This window comes from Eptatretus burgeri, chromosome 10 (assembly GCF_056783735.1).
Source record: "Eptatretus burgeri isolate ZD-2024b chromosome 10, Ebu_testis_v1, whole genome shotgun sequence".
Taxonomy (NCBI): Eukaryota; Metazoa; Chordata; class Myxini; order Myxiniformes; family Myxinidae; genus Eptatretus; species Eptatretus burgeri.
Genome location: NC_140970.1, coordinates 67626862 through 67654354, shown reverse-complemented (window position 1 = coordinate 67654354; position 27493 = coordinate 67626862). Strand labels below are relative to the sequence as shown.

Sequence of the window (27493 nt, the reverse complement as noted above, 5' to 3'; positions counted from 1 at the left end):
CTCTCTCTCTCTTGTTCTCTCTCTCTCTTTCTCTCTTTCTCTCTTTCTCTCTTTCTCTCTCTCTCTCTTTCTCTCTTTCTCTCTTTCTCTCTTTCTCTCTTTCTCTCTTTCTCTCTTTCTCTCTTTCTCTCTTTCTCTCTTTCTCTCTTTCTCTCTCTTTTTTTCTCCTGTTCCAAAAGGAACATATTACAAACCCTTCCATCCACTTTCTCAACAACCCTCTCAAAGAAATGCAGTCACTCAAACTCTTGGGTCTCACTCTCAGCCATGATCTCTCATGGGCAAGCCACTTTTCAAAGTTGGCTTCCAAAGCCAGTAGCTGACTGAGCACCCTCCATCGTGCAAAGTCCTTTCTTGACACAACTGGACACATAGCTTTCATCCACAGCTTGATGGAATATTGCTTTCCACTCTGAGTTGTATCCCCTGTCTCACACCTTGCTGATTATATGGGCCTCTCACTTCGCCATCACTGACAGGTCAGTGGTTCCTGTCTTCTTCTGCCTCCTTTCTGCTCTTACACCCTCTGCCCTCTCTATGCTTTGTCCCCCCCCCCCCAGGTATATGCAGAGTTCACACTCTCAAAATACAGAATCACTGCTCACCTCCAGTTCTTTGTTCCTCTTTTTTCCCACCTGTGGAACCAACTTCCACATTGTCTTCAATCTCATTCTTCCCTCCAGGTCTTCAAGACCGCTATTCACTACTATCTCAGATCATCCCCCATCAAAAACCATTAAATTTTCTACACCTGTTAAACCACCCCCATCCCACTCCCCTTCCCTCCCACTCAATTTTTTTTTTTTTTGCCTCTATCCATCTTGTCCACCCTTTGCGTTTTCCCATACTTCTCATCGCCACCCCATCCCTTGTCTGTCGGTCTCCATCTATTTTTTCGCCCTCGAGACTGGAGTACCTCAAGCCAGTGTGTTGGGCCCAGTCTTGTTCCTCATCTACATAAACGACCTCTCTGATACTCTGGAGAATCCTCTATTTTGTGCAGATGACTTTATATTGGATTATACCACAATGTCCCATCCCACTGCGAGGCAGACTGCAGCTGCATCACTTTCTGCTGATCTGGAATTGATTAGATGCTGGTCTGATAAATGGAACATGTCCTTTAATCTGGGAAAAATCACTGTCTCAGCCTGTCACTCTGGAAGGAAAATGAAACTCACCCACATATCTTTTTCCATGGTCTTCCACTGGAAGATGTTCAATCTCTTGAACTTATTGGCTTCACCATCAGCCATGACTTCTCCTGGGCCAACCATGCAGCAAAGCTGGTCTCCAAAGCCAGCAGGAGACTGGGCATCCTCCATCAATCCAAGTCTTTAATTGGAAAATCATGCCTACTCACAGCCTAGATAGCCTTTGTATGTCACTCAATGGAGTACTACTGCTCTCCCCTTAGTGCTCGTACCCCAGCATCACATAATTGTCTCGCCTGGATCATGTGGAGTTGAAAGCTCTCGGTATTATTGGAATTTATCATGATGAGGCCGAATCACAAGCTTTCACAGCGCAGGCAGGTTTGTAGTCTCTTTTTTTGTGCCTCTTCTCCGATGTTGCTCACTCTACTCTGTAAATCCTCCAACCCTCCCTAAAAACTTCAGGATGCACACTTTCTTCCAGTAACTCCATCATGATTAAACTTCCAAATTCCATGCCAACCTTTCTCTTCCTTTTCTAAATTTGGCCCACTACACCACCCTGTGCATACACGATAGACATATGGCCCCTTATTGAAATGCTTTAATCTAATAATGCATGTAGACAATGTGCCGGTCATAAGAGTTTCAATACAGAAAGTACTGCAGTACAATCCAGGCTTACCCAGTCCAAGACATGATACTCTGAGGCCAGATCTTCCAAGGTTCCTGTGGGCAGTACAAAAAATGCCAACTTCAGTGAAGGATGACATTGCATGAGTGTGAGCTCTACTTCAGGACCATCTATGCACAACAGAACAACAGGCACATCAATGTTGCAAATGTCAGAAATAAGGTAGATGCCAGGCCGATGATAAACAAGTACATAACATAGTATGGCAGGTTCAAATCTAAATGAAGGCAGCAATATTTATGATTTGGATATTAATGGCTCACACCACAAACTGTTCCTGTTGTGGACCATCTGAAGAACTGGCTGCTTCGCTTAAATCATGCTTTCCGGAAAGACACCTGCACCTTCAACCAGGTCCTTGAAGTATCCCAACAGTTTCTGCACTATAAACAAATTAATCAGGTAGTTTACTTGTTTCATGTGAATGGCCTTCTTCATATATGAAGGGCAATCAACATTTAAGTGACTCTTTCCCATTTCATCCTCTGGAGTGATGTCATCATGCTCCCAGCCCCTTGTGGGACTGAGGAAGACAAAGTTGCGGATGCAGTGAATCCCCTGTCTAAGTGTTCTTTCGAGATTTAATACGTGCTAGAGTTTTGGGCAGAAGATATTGTTGCTGACCCGGGGGTCGGCGGCGAGAAGTCCACAAGGGGGGAAGCTCCCTCGGGTTCCCACCAGCCACTCCAGAATCGCAGGCCGTCGCACATGAATAAGTTTGTGATGTGGCGGGTTGCTAATCGACCGTGAACGTCAATAACTCCACCACGTGACATAGGGTCCTCTGTCTAATAAATACTGTTTATCTAATGGTCACATGATCTAATTACCGGGGGACATTCCCTCAGTATGCCTTGTTCAAACTGGATTACTTTACCAGATTAGATGCAGCCGAATGTAACTGCTGAATAACGTATTGGCTAGAAAAACAGATTGTTGGGGGATAATGTCCCGGCGAGGCGAGGATACGAACCATGCTGGATCAATGAAGGAAAAGATGAAAATGAGCTGGGAACATTTCTACACAAGCATTTATTTACAATCAAGCGAGGAAAGGTATGTGGAACAGTAAATTGGGTTTTTTGGTCCAGCATGGTTCGTATCCAAGCCCAGCCAGGACGTTATCCCCCAATGATCTGTTTTTCAAGCCGGTACGTCCGTGGGCAGTTATGCTCGGCTGCATCTGATCCGGTTTGAACAAGGCGTACTGAGGGCGTGTACCCCAGTAATTAGATCATGTGACCATGAGGTAAATGGTATTTATTAGATGGAGGACCCAAGTCACGTGGTCGAGTTATTGGCATCCATGGTCGATTAATGACCCACCGCGTCACAAAGTTATTTGTGTGCAACAGCCTGCGATTCCGGAGAGTCTGGTGGAAACCCGAGGTAGCTTCCCCCCTTATGGTCTTCTCGCCCAAGACCCCTGAGTCCGCAACACTTTGGTGTCAGGAGTAGGATGTGTGATGTAGTGCAATATAGGGGGTGCGATGTCGTGCCAGAGGAAACTGTGATTGCAAGTCAGTAGGATGCTCTTTGTGCGTCCAAAGGGGACGAGATAGAGGGGTGGAAAGAGAGAGAGAGAGAGAGAGAGGGAGAGAGAGAGAGAGAGAGAGAGAGAGAGAGAGAGAGAGAGAGAGAGAGAGAGAGAGAGAGAGAGAGAGAGAGAGAGAGAGAGAGAGAGAGAGAGAGAGAAAGAAAAAGAAAAAAAATATGATTTCTTCGGATTAAAAGACTCATTCCACATGTTTGACCAGTTTGTGATTTTATCAAGGTCTGTAGAGAGGGAAGAGGTTGCTGCCTGTTTTTCTGAAGGATGAGGGTTGTTCTGAAGAGATAAAGAGGATTTTCCAGAGTCACCCTCCATATTCCAGAGTCGGAGTATTGTGCAGTGTCATGGCGTATGGCAGAACTCCATATGTAGGGATGGCATGGGCAGATGCAACGAGGAGCAGTGAAGAAGAGGTCGAAGCAGAGAGGCGAATCAGAGGGCGAGCGGCTCCGCGATCCGCCTTTTATAAGCCCAGGGTGAAGGGTGGGGTGACAACCCAAAGCGACATGCTGTGACCCGAATCCCGCTTCTCTATTGGGCCCTAGCAGCCACGCCACAGCCACGCCCCGCCAGGCTTCCGGGGCCGGAAGCGGTCTCATTCGCACATCCGGCATGACACAGTCCGGAGCTCCTGTTCCAAACTCCCGGATTGCTCTTCTGGCGAACCCCCCCCCCCCCCCATTTGCCACCAATCTTGTCGTGTTCTGGCGATTGGACGAGAGTCATATCAATCCCGCCTGCCCACCTTGGACATCCCCAGTGAGATGCGGTTGGTGCTACTAACGTCCATTGCTCTTCCGCACATCATGCGGTCTGAGTACCTTGAGCCATAGAGCACGCCTCTGTTTAGTGGCGAATTGTATCGATACAGAAGTACAACGAGGTGCGGGAATATTTTTCCCATGTGCGGGAGGTGTTGGTGGTCGAGGTGGTGAGTTTTTGGTGAGCAAGGTAAGATGCCATTAGAAATTGGCACCCAGATTTGAATGAAATAATGGCGTGCCATGCGTGTGCCGTACAGTGTTTGTTATTTTGTTGATTCTCTCACGGGAGGCTGCGTGGTGTGTTTGCCATTCATATTGTGGTGTGTTTGCTTGCTTGCTTGATTTGTACCATGGCTAAAAGGTAAGGGTTGGAATAGAAATCAGAATAGAAGATAGAGATATAGTTATTTGACCTCTCTATTAGACCCACGCAACGCACTTCGTCCCATTAACCCACTAGATATGAGGGGAAGGTCTAACTGCACGAAGACTCATGAAATAACTGCCTGGGGATCACTGCATGTTTGGTGCCATTGCCTTAGAGGCATGCGGTTTTGGAGAACTGCAACAATATCAAACAGGTTGAACTGCAGTGAGTAAAGTTCCAGGAAAGAAAAGGTGTTCATTTGCATTTCAGTGCAGTTGTTATCCAAGTGCATGAATGTTCTGTGAAGCAATGTTGGGATAAAACATGAAAGCTGAACTTTGTGTGGATGCAAAATGAAGGACCACAGTCGGAAATGCAGGGTAGTGCAAAGAACAAACTCAGAAGAACTATGCCATCCTTGGGAATAGGCCTGCACCAGCTCATCACGCATGCGCACGGTTATGCAATCACGTTATTCACAGCACAATGAGGAAATAGAAGTGGTCAGCTCTGTTCATGGCTCAGAATACCTCAAAATGGTCAAATTTATTGGAATGGAATAGTTTTTGGTGTGAGGCACAAGTGTATGGCATCTAAGCTAGTCTCAGGCACATTCCCATTTGTCACAAATGGACTGTTGTGACAATCCCAACATGCACACTGTGGTGACCTTCAGAGTTAAAGCAACCTGCTGGCAAATCCTGCTGGTACCAGTCCACACTTAGCAATTAACCTTAAGCGTAACTTGGGATGGGCACTAAAATGCTACCAATGTGAGGGAAGCATCAATGAAATCCCCCTAATTGAAAAAAATATTGGTAGATTATGTGGTTAGTTGCTTGCCATCACTTTGATCAAGCTGGATGTGTGGTTGTCCATAATTGGATTACTATCCCTGATGCTGTTTAATCACATTGGATAGAAATCCACAGAATGACCTTTAAATTCCAAACAATTAAAGCGCCGACGCTGCGGTGAACACTGCACTAATTTGCTTATTTAAGCGTCTGTTAAACATAGATAATGGATTAAAGAAATATTGAAGGTAAGATGAGAGTCCTCTGTATATCATGGAATTGCCAAATGTGAAATAGCAAATTAATCCTGTAAACTGTGCTCATTATGTGCAGCTGTCTTTACCCCTCCAGCTCCCTCTTCACTGCCAAACATGTGAGTTAATGCATCTCTGGGCCACGGGATGGGAGGGGGTGTTTCTGTACAGTAGCTAGGATGAAGATATGGTACAATTATAGCTTATCTGTGGGTGGTAGGTGGTCCGGATAGCGTTTCAGGACATGGGACATCGAGCAACGGCGAGAGGTCGCCTGCTGGTGGGTGCCAGCAACTCCATGTGCGGTGTGCAGGGAGGGGAAACTGAGAATGCAGTGATGCAATGCACAGCAGTAACAGAAGCAACATGCAGCACATACAGCAGGGGCCATGCCAATAAAAGCAGAAGCCTTAGAAGAGAAATAGAAAGAAGGATAAGCAGCATTAGTGAGATTAGATGACAAAAAAAGCAACCAGAACATCAACAAAACCTTCAAGAGGAGCAGTAGAAGGAATGAAAAGAGCCGTAGCAGAAAATAAACTCAACATTTCAAAATGAGACAAGTGAAACGACCTAACATAAAATTGTATCTTTGAACTCTTATCTTCAGAGGAACATGATTTTTGGTTGGCCTGTTTTCTGTTGCCATGTGAGCACTTGCCTCTTGATATTATGACCCCAGGTTCAAAGATGATATTCTGTATTGATTTGTCCACTGTCTCTTTTTATATTTATATCCTACTTTATATACAATTTTCAAGACTATGGAAGAGCAAAATGACAAAAAGTGGAATGTGCTTTAGTGCTTTAGAGTCAACAAATGTTACATTTTTGGCAATAAGAGAGATGGGAGACATATATTAACCGTGGCAGGTAATAAACAAGACATTTCAGTGCTTTCAATGGCTTAAAAAAAGGAAAACATTTGAGCAAATTGTCAAACATTCCATACCACTTTAAAAGAAAACGATAAAAACATCCTTGGATCAAACATGAAAGGAACAAATTATTATATTTTTGGCAAGAAGAGATAAATGTGATCTGACATGTTAACTTCCATCTCTCTGTGAGATTAATAAAGATGTTTGACATCGAAGTATTACGTCACAAAAAAAATGCAGCAAACTTCAAAAAGAGATTAGCAACTCCAGATTGCAAGGAACAAATTAAAAAAATTGTTTTTAAAGATTTATTTTTATTTTAAAAGACTTTTTGGGTTATTTTCTGTTGAGGAATCCGATTCTGACCATATTTGGATTATTCAGTAGCTTATTGAATCCGTAAATCGTGTTTAAAATCTTCAGTTTTTCTCCATATTTATGCTCTAATTTTTTTTTGCTGCAGGAACAACCAACCACTTTCTGTACTCATACAAATCCCCTTCACACTGTGATATGATTTTTTTTTTATCGCATCTGAATTAGGTAACCCAAACCCTAAAATTTAACCACCCAAACAGCAATGATCTGAAATCAATTTCACATTAAAACATATACTTTTGGGTTACTTTCTGTTGAGGAAACCGATTCTAACCATATTTAGAAGATTTGGTGGCTTATCTAATCCGTAAATTGTGTTTAAAATCGTGAAATTTGCTCCTTATTTATGCTCTAATTTGTTAATTTTTTTCCTAAAGGAACATCCGACAACTTTCTGTATTCATACAAATCCCTTTCACACTGTGATATGATTTATTACATAACTCAAACCCTAAATAACCTTAACCATGATTTACAAATTAATGCTTATTGGGTATACATGTAAATTCCTAAACCTAACCATGATTTATAAATTAATGTTTATCGAGTGTGCAAGTAAATTCCAAACCCTAACCCGAACACCTTCACCCTGCAAAACGAACCCTATATCTAACATGGAATAAAGAAAATATGATGTATAACATTGAGAAATCTAACCAGCTGAGTAAATATTCATATATACTCCTATCACTGTTTTTCTCTGTTTAAATGTTCGCCATGTAACCCCTCGCAAAACAACTCTCCGCTTGCCTTGTATCATTGCATGACCTCTTGACCCAACATCCTTGGGACTTTTCTTCCTGATACTATAAATGGAGTCCCTCTTTATTTAGAAAATGTACTGTATTTAGAAAATATTTTCACGTCTCTTTTGCTAATTTAGTATGATGGATTGTGTTCAAAGGTTATTGTACGATATGGAAAGAATGGTCCAAACGACCATTTTACTTTTTTCTTTCTGCTGTACACTAAATTTTGCCAGGCTCGAGCCGGAATCGGGCCAAGTCTGAGTCCTTGGCATTCCGAATCCTGAAGAGCCGAGTCCGAGTCTGAGTCCAAGTCATCCAAAAATGGACTCGAGTCATACATTACTGACACACACACACACACACACACACACACACACACACACACACACACACACACACACACACACACACACACACACACACACACACACACACCCCAAATGTCACAAGCAAGGTAAAGATAAAATCATAGTAGATTCACCATCTGCATTTAGCAGTCATACGTGATGCCCCCTTCCCCTTGTGTGGATACTCAACACCTAGCACATGGCTGCAAGGCTGCACAGGCCTGGATGAAGACCACTCAGTGTCCAAAATGTCAGACCAGAGCCTTGGCTCCTGGGCAGCCATTTTTCTCCTTTAAAATTTTAGCTCCCCTGGAACATAGTTCAGGTGAGCTTGTGGGATGGCGTGTCATCCGTCCATCAGTTTGTCTGTCCGCAAACACTTCTTTTTTCTTTTTTGTACACACTGTTGAGGCTCATATGAGAGATAACACACAGAACATACAAGAAGGGGAGCAGGAGACAAGAGGGGCAGAAGAGGGAAGGCAAAAACAGTGGGGACCAGAGACAAGAGGAGATCTATGGAAGGGAGAGGGATGGGGCAGGGTACACAGAGTTAACAAAATGGGCACTACAGGGACTTTCAGGTCCTTAAACGACAGGGACTTTCCGGAAGGAAAGCAGGGAATTTGAAGGAGGTGGGTTTGGGGTAGATTAGCGAGGGTAGAAAACATCATGGTTTTGGATTGGGAAAGATAAGAGATAGTGATGAACAGCTGTTTTCAAGACTTGGAGGGAAGAGAGGGATTGGAGAGAGTGTGGGAGTTTGTTCAAAAGGTGGGAAAACTTCTTCTCTAAAAATGCTGATTGGATTGCAACCAAACTTGGCTAAAATTATCTTTGGTTTGGTGGAATTCAAGTTTGTTCATGGCATCCTCCTCATCCACCGATAAGTCAGTCATCGTAAGGTTTAAAGGTCCCAAAAGTACTTGAATTTCGATCTAGTTTGGCCACCATTTTGGATTACAGGAAATCCTTTAACAATCTACTTCTCTCAAACTGCTGATCCAATCAATGTGAAACTTTAAATTTGTGATCAACTACCCAAGGTAAGCATAGTCTGTTAACAATGATGTCATCAGTCACATAGCATGGCAGCCATATTGGATCATAAGAAAACCTTTTAAAATCCCCTTTTCTGAAACCCCTTAACTGGTCAATATGAAACTTTACATATATGAGACTAAACATAGGAAATAAAATCAAATTTGATAACAATGACATCATTGGTCATGTGGTCTGGCAGCCATATTTGATCAAAGGCAAACCTTGAAAATTAATCTTCTCTGAAACTACTTTACCAATCAATGCAAAACTTAAAAGATATTAACTACTTTTGGGAATGCTTGATTAAAATAAGCTGATTTGTAACACAATATTGCCACCAATGACATCTTAATACAGAAAGTGGACAATATCTTGCAAAATGTGAATTTTGGTAATAGACACCTTGGAGTTGCATCTTATGAAATAAGGCTACTTTGACACAATAGGAAGTGACATCATTATATCGGAAGTGGGCAATAGCTTGAAAACTAAGGCTCATAGACAGCAGGGAGTTACACTACTATGAACATCATCATTATCATCATTATAAAATTTGAGATAAAGGATATTCCTGCAGCTCCCAGTCACTGCGTCCTGCAAACTTTACTATGAATATGAATGCATGTGTGAGGGTTCAAGGTAGTTTGAATCTCCCCCCCCCCCCCCAATCAATGCTTGTCAAGACTGGTTTTGAAAGTCTGGATGGAGGAGGCGTCTGCAGTACTTTACGGAAGATTATTCCAATCATTCACTATTCGATGTGGGAAGAACTTATTCCTGACTTCTAGGTGACTCCTTTCTTTGAAAACCCTTAAGGAGTGTCCTCTGGTGTTTGTGTTGTGCTGTTGGGTAAATAAGTCATCTTGGTTTAGTTTAACCACTCCGTGTAAGATCTGGTACACCAGGATCAAGTCCGCTTTTCTTCTCCGGTGGAGCAGGGAATACATGTTCAGTTCAGTTAACCTCTCTGTTGATATTATCTGAGATGACAAATACCAGGGATGAGTTTGGTGGCCCTTCTCTGCACCCTTTCAACCTTGTCAGCATCTACTTTGAACCTCTGGTGCCAGAGGTAATTACTATATTCCAGCTGGTTACAAACAAGGAGTCTTAAATAGCAGAGGGTTCAGTTCAGTTCAGTTCAGGTGGATGAAGGTCCTCTTAATAATCCCAAGGATTTGGTATGCCCTGCTGACAACAGTTGAGACATGTTGGTGAAAATTCAGCTTGTCATCAAGGGAAGTTTAGTCTAACTCCAATAAAATCTGAAACCTCATAAATCATGTCAATACTACCTGACCTAAAAGGTATATTCTAAATCCAGCTTTTATTTTTTTAATCTGATCCATCCATTACTCCACTTTTTGGCAATCAGCCAAGTGAGCTACAGGACCATTGGTCCTCTATTTTTAAGTGTTGCTATTGTTGTTTTTATGTTGTTTTGAGCTCTCTAGAAGTGTGCCCAACATCCTCATGCCTATTAGAGGCAACAACAGCCAGCACTGTCTATGTGAACCAGCTGAAGAAATGTGTTCTCGATTTACAAGGACAACTGTCATATTATGAGTAATTGAGCTATCTCAGAACCATCTTGTAAAAACAAGTTTTATAACGCTGTTCAATATTTCATGACGAAGGATTCATAAATTTCTTCTGTGTAAGTATTGGGTGACTTGAAAGGATTAACATTTTTAGCAGCTGCCAATAAAGATGGAAATGTGCTTTGCATCTAAAATAGTTATGAAAGAAATGTTTTTGTTGTAAATCATCATCTTTACTTAATCCAAAACCAAACAGAGCAAGTATAAGTGTTTTGTGTTTCCTGTACAATGCATTTCAACAAATTTCTTACAACTGATAGTCCATCACACAAATAGTAATTTAAATGTTTCTTTTAGTTTGAATCTCGGCCTCACGTTGGGTCAGTATTACAAATTTGTTGGAATTTATGACTCCAAATTTATTATATTTTTCATTAATTTGAAAGGATTGGGGTAAATGTTACGCAAGGAATTTTGGCACAGGAGAAGGTCATTTGGGCCATCATCTCTGTGCCGTTTCAACCCCCGTATCATCACCCATCCACATACAAGCAACCTACCATCCACACAAGCCAATATCACCATACCCCTCTAACTCCAATGCATCCAGGTACCTATCTAAATCTCATTTCAACTTTATCCACCTCAAACGTTCCCATGACCTATCTGGGGAGACCATTCCATGCATTAACCACTTTCTGACTAAAAGACCCCTGCCTTAATACTGTCCTAACTCTCTCTTTTTATGCTATGCTATGCTATATCCTCAAGTTATGTATGGCCCCTGGTCTTAACACTGTCCACTTTGCTGAAAAACTCCACTTCACTTCCCTTGTTCACACCCTTCATTATCTTAAACATCTGTATCTGATACCCTCACGATAAAATCATTTCCTTCAACCGCTCCTCATAGCTTAGACGAGCTAGCCCTGGGATCAATCGATTTGCTTGACACTGTATCCTCTCTATGGCAGCTATATCCCTTCTCAGATTTGATAAACAAAACGGTACACAACATTCTGGATGAGGCCTCAATAAATTCCTTTACAGTGTTAACACTACCTCATTTCATTTGTAATTTATAACCTAAAATTTACAATCTGTAATTTATAACCTGTAACCGAAAGCTATGTCAGCCTTACCTATAGCTGCCTGGCACTGCACTGTTTACTTACTCCCTCTACCCCCATATCTATTACCACCCCCATAATCTACCTTCTCATGTGTGGCAGGCTCCAAAAATGCCCCTTGCATCATGTAATCTCTATTTTTATTATTCTTACCCAACCCCAGCTTCTCACATTTATTTATGTTAAACTGCATCTGCCAGTCTTTTGCTTAATCTAATAAGGTATCCAGACTTTCATGAATCTGATCGCCACCTTCTTCGCAATAGACCTTACCTGCAACCTTCGTGTCATTGGCAAATTTAGAAAGCTGACTCTTCTTAACCCCACTATCCAAATCATTGATGTAAATTATGAAGAATAATGGTGCCAGTCCTAATCCCTGAAGTACTCCACTACTTACATCCTCCCAGCTGGACATACTCCCACTCACAACCATTCTTTGCTTCCCATCAAGAATCCACTTTCCAATCCAGTTAGCTCTCGACCAGCCACTCCGCAAGCCCTGATCACCTTGGCTAACAACCTCTTATGAGGTACCTTATAAAATGCCTTCTGAAAATGAAGATACACACCACATCCACTGCACCTCCCTCATCCACCCAATCAGATACGACTTCATATAACTCCAATAAAGTTGTTAAACATGATCTCCCTTTGGTAAATCCGTGCTGACTGCCTTTAATTCATTTGAAATTATTCAAATGTTTACCTATCCCTTCCTTAATTAACCTTTCCAACACCTTCCCCACAACTGAAGTCAAACTAACAGGTCTATAGTTCCCCAATTCTTCTCTGGATCCTTTCTTAAATCATGGTATTACATTTGCTACTCTCCAATCTTCCAGTACCTGGCCTGACTCCAACGAACTGTTAAAGACAAATCAGTTGGTCAAATTATTTGGAGCTTTCATCGGAGATTAAAGTAAGATTATCCTCAGCCGCCTGCACAACTCCGTGACTTGGTCTTTCTTTATATTTGTAATCAAATCTCAAAAGACATCTACTCGTCCATACTTAGAACAAAAAAGTCAGAAATAACCCTTTTATATTGACTGTACCCCCTTTCTATGGACTTTTTTATACAAAAGAAACACTCACTCCCTCTGGGAGCAGCCGAGGATGGGGGGGGATAGTGGGGGACGTGGGGCAAATATATTTTGTGTCGTGGCTAATAATCCCCCATGTCCGCAACAGGGGTCAGTAAACCACTTGCACTGTGATGTGCACAGACGAAAAGCATAAGTCGTCTCTCCACCCCTCAATGGGAGGAGGAGGGGGTGGAGGAGTATCCATGACCTGACCCTAGGTACCACCAATACGTATGCAAAATTTGGTAAAGATGGGCCAGCCATCTTTTTTTTAATGATTTTCAGACGTACACACATACAGTACATACACACAGAGAATTGCTATATTTAATACAGCAGGATACCAGACATTACCCTACCCTCTCCTTTTTCCTTTTCTCCACATCTTCCCAAGATCTAACACCCTCTCTCATTTCCTCTACTCTGCATGTCTCCCTTTCTTTTTCAGTGTTTTCCCAATTTAAACCTCTTCGTACATCTATAAAATTGTACATAGACGATACCTCCTCCAACGTGATTTTTTTTAACCAAAATGTCTTCCTCAATATTATTCAAGGCAAAAATATTTTCAGGACACCATTGCAGGCTGAGTCTGAGGAATTTGGAATTTGACCAGGGTTCCAATGACAACTGGTTTTCTCTTTGTGAAAGACACTGTAAGATCCTCCTCAATCTCAACCAACAGATGCAAGCAGATGGGACACGTAGCTTAATGTTTACCTGGGGGATGGTGAACTTAGCGATGAAAAACCCTGTCTGAGAGGCACTGCACTAATCCAACAGTATAAAGTTGAACTTAAAATCAAATCCAGCTCGACAGCTCAAAGGTAAGTGACCATCTCGTCAGACAAGATGTGATCTCAAAGGGGAGAAAACAATGTTCGTCCTGCTGAATCCTCTTTCACATTTTGTCATTCTGACTGGCAGGGTCACAACAATCATTTTGACCAATGATGGTGACTTGATGATGGTGAAACTCACCAATGATGACTTGATTTCGTTGAAGTCTCGGTCAGGACTTCATATCTGAGAATGAAAGTCCAAAATATACACAAATAATGTGAAATTCTGATTAACCAAGCTGCGGTATCAATTCAGTTGGCAGATAGTCAGCTTGGCTTGATTGTTTTTCAGTTTCTTTGCGTTTTTTTAAATTTTTTTTTTGTGGAATGAAGTATTTTACGGTGGCTGGAATGCAAATCCTGCCCCCCAACCTCCGAGAAAAAGGTAACCGAACTGCAGAAGGACATCCGCAGACGGAGTTGGGCGCCAGATATGGATGGCCGTTGGCTCACAAGGAGCTGCTCCACCCTTTGCCTCCGAAGCACCATATACCACCACAATGAACACTTGATTGCTTGGCTAAATTGCTCTTCTCAATCTGGTAGATGCCCTACCTGTAATGAGGCATTCAGAGCCAGGTAAAACAAAAATCCTTCTGAATTTCTCTTCTCCCATCAGCCTCTTCAATTTGCTTTTGGCAGTGAGAAGGCCAGCCTCTGAAGAACTGTTAGGCTTAGGTGGCAGAAACCATTCAATGCATCATACACGTGAGACCAAGACATCTATCTATAATTCCAGCAATCTGTGTGTGTGTGTGTGTGTGTGTGTGTGTGTGTGTGTGTGTGTGTGTGTGTGTGTGTGTGTGTGTGTGTGTGTGTGTGTCTGTGACCGCTGTTTCTCGACAACCACTGGTCCGATCTAATTGAAACTTGTCAGGTATATTGCTGGGGACCTGAGGATGTGCCTTTCCAAGGTTTGATATGAATCGGACGAGTGCTTCCCAAGTTATGGCCATTTATTTACCAACCAATGACAGGAACCTTTGCTGCGGCCATTTTTTTATCAGCCAATGACAGGAAGCGTTGCTGCATAGGCGTGGTCGATGGGGAAGAGAAACTCAGCCGCGTTCGCCATTACGGGTTTTTTCTCTTCTCTTCTCTTTGTGTTTTTCCGTGCGAAAAGGCAAAATACGTCAGCGCTAATTGAATAATTGGCCATTAAAACTAAAAATTTATCAAGACGTTGGCAGATCCAGCAGCCTCCGCATTCTTGCCCTGGACGAGGAAACAAACAAGAAGCGCCGTTTCCTCAGCGATGTTGTTTATGAAGAGGTGCTAACGAGATAAAGGTGTGTACAATGTACATGGAGACAATTGTTATTATTATTTATTTATTGAAGAAAAATTATTCCGAAAATAATTTATCAAAAAAAGTGCACAACTTCTTTTTGTTTTCAATTGTCAAAACGCTGTGGCCTTTGGAAGTGTTTCAGGAATTCAGCTCTACTCAACATGCTTGCCAACGAAATACATCTCAATTTGGTGGTAAAAACCATTCACAACGACGGGTTTCCTTACTCATTGCTCTGCAGTCTGCATTCAACCCCTTCATTTGTCATCTCATTGACCTCATTTCATCTATCTATAATTCCAGCAATCTGTGTGTGTGTCTGTGTGTCTGTCTGTGTGTGTGTCTGTGTCTGTGTGTCTGTCTGTGTGTCTGTCTATCTGTGTGTGTGTGTGTGTGTGTGTCTGTGTGTGTCTGTCTGTGTATCTGTGTCTGTGTGTCTGTGACCGCTGTTTCCCAACAACCACTGGTCCGATGTAATTGAAACTTGCCAGATATATTGCTGGGGACCAGAGTATGTGCCTTTTCAAGACTTGATATTAATCGGACGAGTGATTCCCAAGTTATGGCCATTTATTAACCAACCAATGAAAGGACACGTTGCTGCGTAGGCGTGGCCGATGCGCCATTTAGCTACCAATCACAGGACACGTTGCTGCGTAGGTGTGGCTGCGTAGGCCGGTGCACGGCCGGCCGACGATGATGTCACGTGCCGTGCTGGTTACGATGGGGATCGATCGGTGCCTTAGTTACCGTGGTGTAGGAGTGCCAATGGTAAATGGCAGCGAATGTCATGGCAAGCAAAGACAGGGAGGTAAACTTGATTTTAATGTGGATTTTAATTAACTCTGTGTGTGTAAGTATCACAGCAGTTGTTACTTCAATGCAAGCAATAATTCGTGGAATGAAATGAACATTCCGTACGGGCACGCACTACTTCCGAATGATGACTTAATGTATTCCATTAATTTCTCGATTTCTTATGCGCATTTATAGATAAACACAATGCCCCAATCCAGTGGTCGTTTAGGAGAGCGAACAAACGGCCTGTGTTGTTGTTTCTGGTTCGCGGTTTGAAAGTTTTTTTTTTAGGGGAGGGGGGTTTGCACGTACGGCACGCAAGAGCGAAGGAACGGCCTGTGTGATTGTTTCTGGCTCGCGGTTTGAAAGTTTTTTATTTTTATTTTTTGGTTTGCACGTACGGCCACGCGAGAGCACAGGAACAGCCTGTGTGGTTGTTTCTGGCTCGCGGTTTGAAAGTTTTTTGGTTTTTTTTGCACGTACGGCCACGCACGTATGGGCACGTGAGAGCGAAGGAACGGCCTGTGTATTTGTTTCTGGCAAGCGGTTTTAAAGTATTTGTTCTTTTCTTTTTTCCCCCAAGAAAGGCCATGCACGTACGACCACCCACGTACGGGCACGTGAGAGCGAAGGAATGGCCTGTGTGGTTGTTGTTTCTGGCACGCGGTTTGAAAGTTTTTTTTTTGTTTGTTTGCATGTACGGCCAAGCACGTATGGGCACGCACCTACGGGCATGCACTAGTCTATCTATAATTCCAGCAATCTCTGTGTGTGTGTGCGTGTGTGTGTGTATGTGTGTGTGTATGTGTGTGTGTGTGTGTGTGTGTGTGTGTGTGTGTGTGTGTGTGTGTGTGTGTGTGTGTGTGTGTGTGTGTGTGTGTGACCGCTGTTTCTCGACAAGCACTGGTCCGATCTAATTGAAACTTGCCAGCTATATTGCTGGGGACCTGAGGATGTGCCTTTTCAAGGTTTGATATTAATCGGACAAGTGGTTCCCAAGTTATGGCCATTTATTTACCAACCAATGACAGGACACGTTGCTGCGTAGCCGTGGCTGATGGGGAAGAGAACCTCAGCCGCGTTCGCCTTTATGGGTTTTTTCTCTTCTCTTCTCTTTGTGTTTTTCCTTGCGAAAAGGCAAAATACGTTGGCGCTAATTGAATAATTAGCATTAAAACTAATAGTTTATCAAAACTTTGGCAGATCCAGCAGCCTCCGCATTCTTGCCCTGGACGAGGAAACAAACAAGAAGCGCCGTTTCCTCAGCGATGTTGTTTATGAAGAGGTGCTAACGAGATAAAGGTGTGTACATGGAGACGATTTTTATTATTATTTATTTATTGAAGAAAAATTGTTCCGAAAATAATTTAGCAAAAAAAGTGCACAACTTTTTATTGTTTCCAATTGTCAAAACGCTGTGGCCTTTGGAAGTGTTAACGAATTCAGCTCTACTCAACCTGCTTGCCAACGAAATACATCTCAATTTGGTGGTATGCTTTGCAAACTTTCTTTTTTAAAACTATTTTCAAACTAAAACAATTCGAACATGGAATACCTAATGACAACTTGTACTTTCAGGTCTCCTACAAATCCTACTCTGTCACCTTACCATGGCATAGGAGTGGCAATGGTCAATGGCAGCGAATGTCATGGCAAGCAAAGACAGGGAGGTAAAGTTTATTTTAATTTGGATTTTAATTAACTCTGTGTGTGTGTAAGTATCACTGCAGTTGTTACTTCAATGCAAGTAATAATTCGTGGAATGAAATGAACATTCCGTACGGGCACGCACTACTTCCGAATGATGACTTAATGTATTCCAATAATTTCTCGATTTCTTATGCGCATTTATAGATAAACACAATGCCCCAATCCAGTGGTCGTTTACGAGAGCGAACAAACGGCCTGTGTTGTTGTTTCTGGCTCGCGGTTTGAAAGTTTTTTTTTTAGGGGAGGGGGGTTTGCACGTACGGCACGCAAGAGCGAAGGAACGGCCTGTGTGATTGTTTCTGGCTCGCGGTTTGAAAGTTTTTTATTTTTATTTTTTGGTTTGCACGTACGGCCACGCGAGAGCACAGGAACAGCCTGTGTGGTTGTTTCTGGCTCGCGGTTTGAAAGTTTTTTGGTTTTTTTTGCACGTACGGCCACGCACGTACGGGCACGTGAGAGCGAAGGAACGGCCTGTGTATTTGTTTCTGGCAAGCGGTTTTAAAGTATTTGTTCTTTTCTTTTTTCCCCCAAGAAAGGCCATGCACGTACGACCACCCACGTACGGGCACGTGAGAGCGAAGGAATGGCCTGTGTGGTTGTTGTTTCTGGCACGCGGTTTGAAAGTTTTTTTTTGTTTGTTTGCATGTACGGCCAAGCACGTATGGGCACGCACCTACGGGCATGCACTAGTCTATCTATAATTCCAGCAATCTCTGTGTGTGTGTGCGTGTGTGTGTGTGTGTGTGTGTGTGTGTGTGTGTGTGTGTGTGTGTGTGTGTGTGTGTGTGTGTGTGTGTGTGTGTGTGTGTCTGTGTGTGTGTGTGTGTGTGTGTGTGTGTGTGTGTGTGTGTGTGTGACCGCTGTTTCTCGACAAGCACTGGTCCGATCTAATTGAAACTTGCCAGCTATATTGCTGGGGACCTGAGGATGTGCCTTTTCAAGGTTTGATATCAATCGGACAAGTGGTTCCCAAGTTATGGCCATTTATTTACCAACCAATGACAGGACACGTTGCTGCGTAGCCGTGGCTGATGGGGAAGAGAACCTCAGCCGCGTTCGCCTTTATGGGTTTTTCTCTTCTCTTCTCTTTGTGTTTTTCCTTGCGAAAAGGCAAAATACGTTGGCGCTAATTGAATAATTAGCATTAAAACTAATAGTTTATCAAAACTTTGGCAGATCCAGCAGCCTCCGCATTCTTGCCCTGGACGAGGAAACAAACAAGAAGCGCCGTTTCCTCAGCGATGTTGTTTATGAAGAGGTGCTAACGAGATAAAGGTGTGTACATGGAGACGATTTTTATTATTATTTATTTATTGAAGAAAAATTGTTCCGAAAATAATTTAGCAAAAAAAGTGCACAACTTTTTATTGTTTCCAATTGTCAAAACGCTGTGGCCTTTGGAAGTGTTAACGAATTCAGCTCTACTCAACCTGCTTGCCAACGAAATACATCTCAATTTGGTGGTATGCTTTGCAAACTTTCTTTTTTAAAACTATTTTCAAACTAAAACAATTCGAACATGGAATACCTAATGACAACTTGTACTTTCAGGTCTCCTACAAATCCTACTCTGTCACCTTACCATGGCATAGGAGTGGCAATGGTCAATGGCAGCGAATGTCATGGCAAGCAAAGACAGGGAGGTAAAGTTGATTTTAATTTGGATTTTAATTAACTCTGTGTGTGTGTAAGTATCACACCAGTTGTTACTTCAATGCAAGTAATAATTCGTGGAATGAAATGAACATTCCGTACGGGCACGCACTACTTCCGAATGATGACTTAATGTATTCCAATAATTTCTCGATTTCTTATGCGCATTTATAGATAAACACAATGCCCCAATCCAGTGGTCGTTTACGAGAGCGAACAAACGGCCTGTGTTGTTGTTTCTGGCTCGCGGTTTGAAAGTTTTTTTTAGGGGAGGGGGGTTTGCACGTACGGCACGCAAGAGCGAAGGAACGGCCTGTGTGATTGTTTCTGGCTCGCGGTTTGAAAGTTTTTTATTTTTATTTTTTGGTTTGCACGTACGGCCACGCGAGAGCGAAGGAACGGCCTGTGTGGTTGTTTCTGGCAAGCGGTTTTAAAGTTTTTTTTTTTTTTTTTGCATGTACGGCCATGCACGTACGGGCATGTGAGAGTGAAGGAACGGCCTGTGTGTTTGTTTCTGGCAAGCGGTTTTAAAGTATTTTTTTTGCATGTACGGGCACGTGAGAGCGAAGGAACGGCCTGTGTGGTTGTTGTTTCTGGCACGCGGTTTGAAAGTTTTTTTTTTGTTTTGTTTGCATGTACGGCCAAGCACGTATGGGCACGCACCTACGGGCATGCACTAGTCTATCTATAATTCCAGCAATCTCTGTGTGTGTGTGCGTGTGTGTGTGTGTGTGTGTGTGTGTGTGTGTGTGTGTGTGTGTGTGTGTGTGTGTGTGTGTGTGTGTGTGTGTGTGTGTGTGACCGCTGTTTCTCGACAAGCACTGGTCCGATCTAATTGAAACTTGCCAGCTATATTGCTGGGGACCTGAGGATGTGCCTTTTCAAGGTTTGATATTAATCGGACAAGTGGTTCCCAAGTTATGGCCATTTATTTACCAACCAATGACAGGACACGTTGCTGCGTAGCCGTGGCTGATGGGGAAGAGAACCTCAGCCGCGTTCGCCTTTATGGGTTTTTTCTCTTCTCTTCTCTTTGTGTTTTTCCTTGCGAAAAGGCAAAATACGTTGGCGCTAATTGAATAATTAGCATTAAAACTAATAGTTTATCAAAACTTTGGCAGATCCAGCAGCCTCCGCATTCTTGCCCTGGACGAGGAAACAAACAAGAAGCGCCGTTTCCTCAGCGATGTTGTTTATGAAGAGGTGCTAACGAGATAAAGGTGTGTACATGGAGACGATTTTTATTATTATTTATTTATTGAAGAAAAATTGTTCCGAAAATAATTTAGCAAAAAAAGTGCACAACTTTTTATTGTTTCCAATTGTCAAAACGCTGTGGCCTTTGGAAGTGTTAACGAATTCAGCTCTACTCAACCTGCTTGCCAACGAAATACATCTCAATTTGGTGGTATGCTTTGCAAACTTTCTTTTTTAAAACTATTTTCAAACTAAAACAATTCGAACATGGAATACCTAATGACAACTTGTACTTTCAGGTCTCCTACAAATCCTACTCTGTCACCTTACCATGGCATAGGAGTGGCAATGGTCAATGGCAGCGAATGTCATGGCAAGCAAAGACAGGGAGGTAAAGTTTATTTTAATTTGGATTTTAATTAACTCTGTGTGTGTGTAAGTATCACAGCAGTTGTTACTTCAATGCAAGTAATAATTCGTGGAATGAAATGAACATTCCGTACGGGCACGCACTACTTCCGAATGATGACTTGATGTATTCCAATAATTTCTCGATTTCTTATGCGCATTTATAGATAAACACAATGCCCCAATCCAGTGGTCGTTTACGAGAGCGAACAAACGGCCTGTGTTGTTGTTTCTGGCTCGCGGTTTGAAAGTTTTTTTTTTAGGGGAGGGGGGTTTGCACGTACGGCACGCAAGAGCGAAGGAACGGCCTGTGTGATTGTTTCTGGCTCGCGGTTTGAAAGTTTTTTATTTTTATTTTTTGGTTTGCACGTACGGCCACGCGAGAGCACAGGAACAGCCTGTGTGGTTGTTTCTGGCTCGCGGTTTGAAAGTTTTTTTGGTTTTTTTTGCACGTACGGCCACGCACGTACGGGCACGTGAGAGCGAAGGAACGGCCTGTGTATTTGTTTCTGGCAAGCGGTTTTAAAGTATTTGTTCTTTTCTTTTTTCCCCCAAGAAAGGCCATGCACGTACGACCACCCACGTACGGGCACGTGAGAGCGAAGGAATGGCCTGTGTGGTTGTTGTTTCTGGCACGCGGTTTGAAAGTTTTTTTTTTGTTTGTTTGCATGTACGGCCAAGCACGTATGGGCACGCACCTACGGGCATGCACTAGTCTATCTATAATTCCAGCAATCTCTGTGTGTGTGTGCGTGTGTGTGTGTGTGTGTGTGTGTGTGTGTGTGTGTGTGTGTGTGTGTGTGTGTGTGTGTGTGTGTGTGTGTGTGTGTGTGTGTGACCGCTGTTTCTCGACAAGCACTGGTCCGATCTAATTGAAACTTGCCAGCTATATTGCTGGGGACCTGAGGATGTGCCTTTTCAAGGTTTGATATCAATCGGACAAGTGGTTCCCAAGTTATGGCCATTTATTTACCAACCAATGACAGGACACGTTGCTGCGTAGCCGTGGCTGATGGGGAAGAGAACCTCAGCCGCGTTCGCCTTTATGGGTTTTTTCTCTTCTCTTCTCTTTGTGTTTTTCCTTGCGAAAAGGCAAAATACGTTGGCGCTAATTGAATAATTAGCATTAAAACTAATAGTTTATCAAAACTTTGGCAGATCCAGCAGCCTCCGCATTCTTGCCCTGGACGAGGAAACAAACAAGAAGCGCCGTTTCCTCAGCGATGTTGTTTATGAAGAGGTGCTAACGAGATAAAGGTGTGTACATGGAGACGATTTTTATTATTATTTATTTATTGAAGAAAAATTGTTCCGAAAATAATTTAGCAAAAAAAGTGCACAACTTTTTATTGTTTCCAATTGTCAAAACGCTGTGGCCTTTGGAAGTGTTAACGAATTCAGCTCTACTCAACCTGCTTGCCAACGAAATACATCTCAATTTGGTGGTATGCTTTGCAAACTTTCTTTTTTAAAACTATTTTCAAACTAAAACAATTCGAACATGGAATACCTAATGACAACTTGTACTTTCAGGTCTCCTACAAATCCTACTCTGTCACCTTACCATGGCATAGGAGTGGCAATGGTCAATGGCAGCGAATGTCATGGCAAGCAAAGACAGGGAGGTAAAGTTGATTTTAATTTGGATTTTAATTAACTCTGTGTGTGTGTAAGTATCACACCAGTTGTTACTTCAATGGAAGTAATAATTCGTGGAATGAAATGAACATTCCGTACGGGCACGCACTACTTCCGAATGATGACTTAATGTATTCCAATAATTTCTCGATTTCTTATGCGCATTTATAGATAAACACAATGCCCCAATCCAGTGGTCGTTTACGAGAGCGAACAAACGGCCTGTGTTGTTGTTTCTGGCTCGCGGTTTGAAAGTTTTTTTTTTAGGGGAGGGGGGTTTGCACGTACGGCACGCAAGAGCGAAGGAACGGCCTGTGTGATTGTTTCTGGCTCGCGGTTTGAAAGTTTTTTATTTTTATTTTTTGGTTTGCACGTACGGCCACGCGAGAGCACAGGAACAGCCTGTGTGGTTGTTTCTGGCTCGCGGTTTGAAAGTTTTTTGGTTTTTTTTGCACGTACGGCCACGCACGTACGGGCACGTGAGAGCGAAGGAACGGCCTGTGTATTTGTTTCTGGCAAGCGGTTTTAAAGTATTTGTTCTTTTCTTTTTTCCCCCAAGAAAAGCCATGCACGTACGACCACCCACGTACGGGCACGTGAGAGCGAAGGAATGGCCTGTGTGGTTGTTGTTTCTGGCACGCGGTTTGAAAGTTTTTTTTTTTGTTTGTTTGCATGTACGGCCAAGCACGTATGGGCACGCACCTACGGGCATGCACTAGTCTATCTATAATTCCAGCAATCTCTGTGTGTGTGTGCGTGTGTGTGTGTGTGTGTGTGTGTGTGTGTGTGTGTGTGTGTGTGTGTGTGTGTGTGTGTGTGTGTGTGTGTGTGTGTGTGTGTGTGTGTGTGTGTCTGTGTGTGTGTGTGTGACCGCTGTTTCTCGACAAGCACTGGTCCGATCTAATTGAAACTTGCCAGCTATATTGCTGGGGACCTGAGGATGTGCCTTTTCAAGGTTTGATATTAATCGGACAAGTGGTTCCCAAGTTATGGCCATTTATTTACCAACCAATGACAGGACACGTTGCTGCGTAGCCGTGGCTGATGGGGAAGAGAACCTCAGCCGCGTTCGCCTTTATGGGTTTTTTCTCTTCTCTTCTCTTTGTGTTTTTCCTTGCGAAAAGGCAAAATACGTTGGCGCTAATTGAATAATTAGCATTAAAACTAATAGTTTATCAAAACTTTGGCAGATCCAGCAGCCTCCGCATTCTTGCCCTGGACGAGGAAACAAACAAGAAGCGCCGTTTCCTCAGCGATGTTGTTTATGAAGAGGTGCTAACGAGATAAAGGTGTGTACATGGAGACGATTTTTATTATTATTTATTTATTGAAGAAAAATTGTTCCGAAAATAATTTAGCAAAAAAAGTGCACAACTTTTTATTGTTTCCAATTGTCAAAACGCTGTGGCCTTTGGAAGTGTTAACGAATTCAGCTCTACTCAACCTGCTTGCCAACGAAATACATCTCAATTTGGTGGTATGCTTTGCAAACTTTCTTTTTTAAAACTATTTTCAAACTAAAACAATTCGAACATGGAATACCTAATGACAACTTGTACTTTCAGGTCTCCTACAAATCCTACTTTGTCACCTTACCATGGCATAGGAGTGGCAATGGTCAATGGCAGCGAATGTCATGGCAAGCAAAGACAGGGAGGTAAAGTTGATTTTAATTTGGATTTTAATTAACTCTGTGTGTGTAAGTATCACAGCAGTTGTTACTTCAATGCAAGTAATAATTCGTGGAATGAAATGAACATTCCGTACGGGCACGCACTACTTCCGAATGATGACTTAATGTATTCCAATAATTTCTCGATTTCTTATGCGCATTTATAGATAAACACAATGCCCCAATCCAGTGGTCGTTTACGAGAGCGAACAAACGGCCTGTGTTGTTGTTTCTGGCTCGCGGTTTGAAAGTTTTTTTTTTTAGGGGAGGGGGGTTTGCACGTACGGCACGCAAGAGCGAAGGAACGGCCTGTGTGATTGTTTCTGGCTCGCGGTTTGAAAGTTTTTTATTTTTATTTTTTGGTTTGCACGTACGGCCACGCGAGAGCACAGGAACAGCCTGTGTGGTTGTTTCTGGCTCGCGGTTTGAAAGTTTTTTGTTTTTTTTTGCACGTACGGCCACGCACGTACGGGCACGTGAGAGCGAAGGAACGGCCTGTGTATTTGTTTCTGGCAAGCGGTTTTAAAGTATTTGTTCTTTTCTTTTTTCCCCCAAGAAAGGCCATGCACGTACGACCACCCACGTACGGGCACGTGAGAGCGAAGGAATGGCCTGTGTGGTTGTTGTTTCTGGCACGCGGTTTGAAAGTTTTTTTTTTGTTTGTTTGCATGTACGGCCAAGCACGTATGGGCACGCACCTACGGGCATGCACTAGTCTATCTATAATTCCAGCAATCTCTGTGTGTGTGTGCGTGTGTGTGTGTGTGTGTGTGTGTGTGTGTGTGTGTGTGTGTGTGTGTGTGTGTGTGTGTGTGTGTGTGTGTGTGTGTGTGTGTGTGTGTGTGTGTGTGTGTCTGTGTGTGTGTGTGTGTGTGACCGCTGTTTCTCGACAAGCACTGGTCCGATCTAATTGAAACTTGCCAGCTATATTGCTGGGGACCTGAGGATGTGCCTTTTCAAGGTTTGATATTAATCGGACAAGTGGTTCCCAAGTTATGGCCATTTATTTACCAACCAATGACAGGACACGTTGCTGCGTAGCCGTGGCTGATGGGGAAGAGAACCTCAGCCGCGTTCGCCTTTATGGGTTTTTTCTCTTCTCTTCTCTTTGTGTTTTTCCTTGCGAAAAGGCAAAATACGTTGGCGCTAATTGAATAATTAGCATTAAAACTAATAGTTTATCAAAACTTTGGCAGATCCAGCAGCCTCCGCATTCTTGCCCTGGACGAGGAAACAAACAAGAAGCGCCGTTTCCTCAGCGATGTTGTTTATGAAGAGGTGCTAACGAGATAAAGGTGTGTACATGGAGACGATTTTTATTATTATTTATTTATTGAAGAAAAATTGTTCCGAAAATAATTTAGCAAAAAAAGTGCACAACTTTTTATTGTTTCCAATTGTCAAAACGCTGTGGCCTTTGGAGGTGTTAACGAATTCAGCTCTACTCAACCTGCTTGCCAACGAAATACATCTCAATTTGGTGGTATGCTTTGCAAACTTTCTTTTTTAAAACTATTTTCAAACTAAAACAATTCGAACATGGAATACCTAATGACAACTTGTACTTTCAGGTCTCCTACAAATCCTACTCTGTCACCTTACCATGGCATAGGAGTGGCAATGGTCAATGGCAGCAAATGTCATGGCAAGCAAAGACAGGGAGGTAAAGTTGATTTTAATTTGGATTTTAATTAACTCTGTGTGTGTAAGTATCACAGCAGTTGTTACTTCAATGCAAGTAATAATTCGTGGAATGAAATGAACATTCCGTACGGGCACGCACTACTTCCGAATGATGACTTAATGTATTCCAATAATTTCTCGATTTCTTATGCGCATTTATAGATAAACACAATGCCCCAATCCAGTGGTCGTTTACGAGAGCGAACAAACGGCCTGTGTTGTTGTTTCTGGCTCGCGGTTTGAAAGTTTTTTTTTTAGGGGAGGGGGGTTTGCACGTACGGCACGCAAGAGCGAAGGAACGGCCTGTGTGATTGTTTCTGGCTCGCGGTTTGAAAGTTTTTTATTTTTATTTTTTGGTTTGCACGTACGGCCACGCGAGAGCACAGGAACAGCCTGTGTGGTTGTTTCTGGCTCGCGGTTTGAAAGTTTTTTGTTTTTTTTTGCACGTACGGCCACGCACGTACGGGCACGTGAGAGCGAAGGAACGGCCTGTGTATTTGTTTCTGGCAAGCGGTTTTAAAGTATTTGTTCTTTTCTTTTTCCCCCAAGAAAGGCCATGCACGTACGACCACCCACGTACGGGCACGTGAGAGCGAAGGAATGGCCTGTGTGGTTGTTGTTTCTGGCACGCGGTTTGAAAGTTTTTTTTTTGTTTGTTTGCATGTACGGCCAAGCACGTATGGGCACGCACCTACGGGCATGCACTAGTCTATCTATAATTCCAGCAATCTCTGTGTGTGTGTGCGTGTGTGTGTGTGTGTGTGTGTGTGTGTGTGTGTGTGTGTGTGTGTGTGTGTGTGTGTGTGTGTGTGTGTGTGTGTGTGTGTGTGTGTGTCTGTGTGTGTGTGTGTGTGTGACCGCTGTTTCTCGACAAGCACTGGTCCGATCTAATTGAAACTTGCCAGCTATATTGCTGGGGACCTGAGGATGTGCCTTTTCAAGGTTTGATATTAATCGGACAAGTGGTTCCCAAGTTATGGCCATTTATTTACCAACCAATGACAGGACACGTTGCTGCGTAGCCGTGGCTGATGGGGAAGAGAACCTCAGCCGCGTTCGCCTTTATGGGTTTTTTCTCTTCTCTTCTCTTTGTGTTTTTCCTTGCGAAAAGGCAAAATACGTTGGCGCTAATTGAATAATTAGCATTAAAACTAATAGTTTATCAAAACTTTGGCAGATCCAGCAGCCTCCGCATTCTTGCCCTGGACGAGGAAACAAACAAGAAGCGCCGTTTCCTCAGCGATGTTGTTTATGAAGAGGTGCTAACGAGATAAAGGTGTGTACATGGAGACGATTTTTATTATTATTTATTTATTGAAGAAAAATTGTTCCGAAAATAATTTAGCAAAAAAAGTGCACAACTTTTTATTGTTTCCAATTGTCAAAACGCTGTGGCCTTTGGAGGTGTTAACGAATTCAGCTCTACTCAACCTGCTTGCCAACGAAATACATCTCAATTTGGTGGTATGCTTTGCAAACTTTCTTTTTTAAAACTATTTTCAAACTAAAACAATTCGAACATGGAATACCTAATGACAACTTGTACTTTCAGGTCTCCTACAAATCCTACTCTGTCACCTTACCATGGCATAGGAGTGGCAATGGTCAATGGCAGCAAATGTCATGGCAAGCAAAGACAGGGAGGTAAAGTTGATTTTAATTTGGATTTTAATTAACTCTGTGTGTGTGTAAGTATCACAGCAGTTGTTACTTCAATGCAAGTAATAATTCGTGGAATGAAATGAACATTCCGTACGGGCACGCACTACTTCTGAATGATGACTTAATGTATTCCAATAATTTCTCGATTTCTTATGCGCATTTATAGATAAACACAATGCCCCAATCCAGTGGTCGTTTA

General features: G+C 42.7%; 1 protein-coding gene across 2 annotated transcripts in view; it reads right to left on the bottom strand.

Moving 5' to 3' along the window:
* LOC147018766 (voltage-gated potassium channel subunit beta-1-like) overlaps positions 1 to 27493 on the bottom strand; it is a 127030-nt gene that overhangs the window by 26083 nt on the left and 73454 nt on the right. For both annotated transcript variants that reach the window (XM_085898811.1, XM_085898812.1), the window contains exon 2: positions 1840 to 1883. In XM_085898811.1, coding sequence (XP_085754937.1) covers positions 1840 to 1883 — 44 coding nt within the window. The remainder of the gene's footprint in view (positions 1 to 1839; positions 1884 to 27493) is intronic.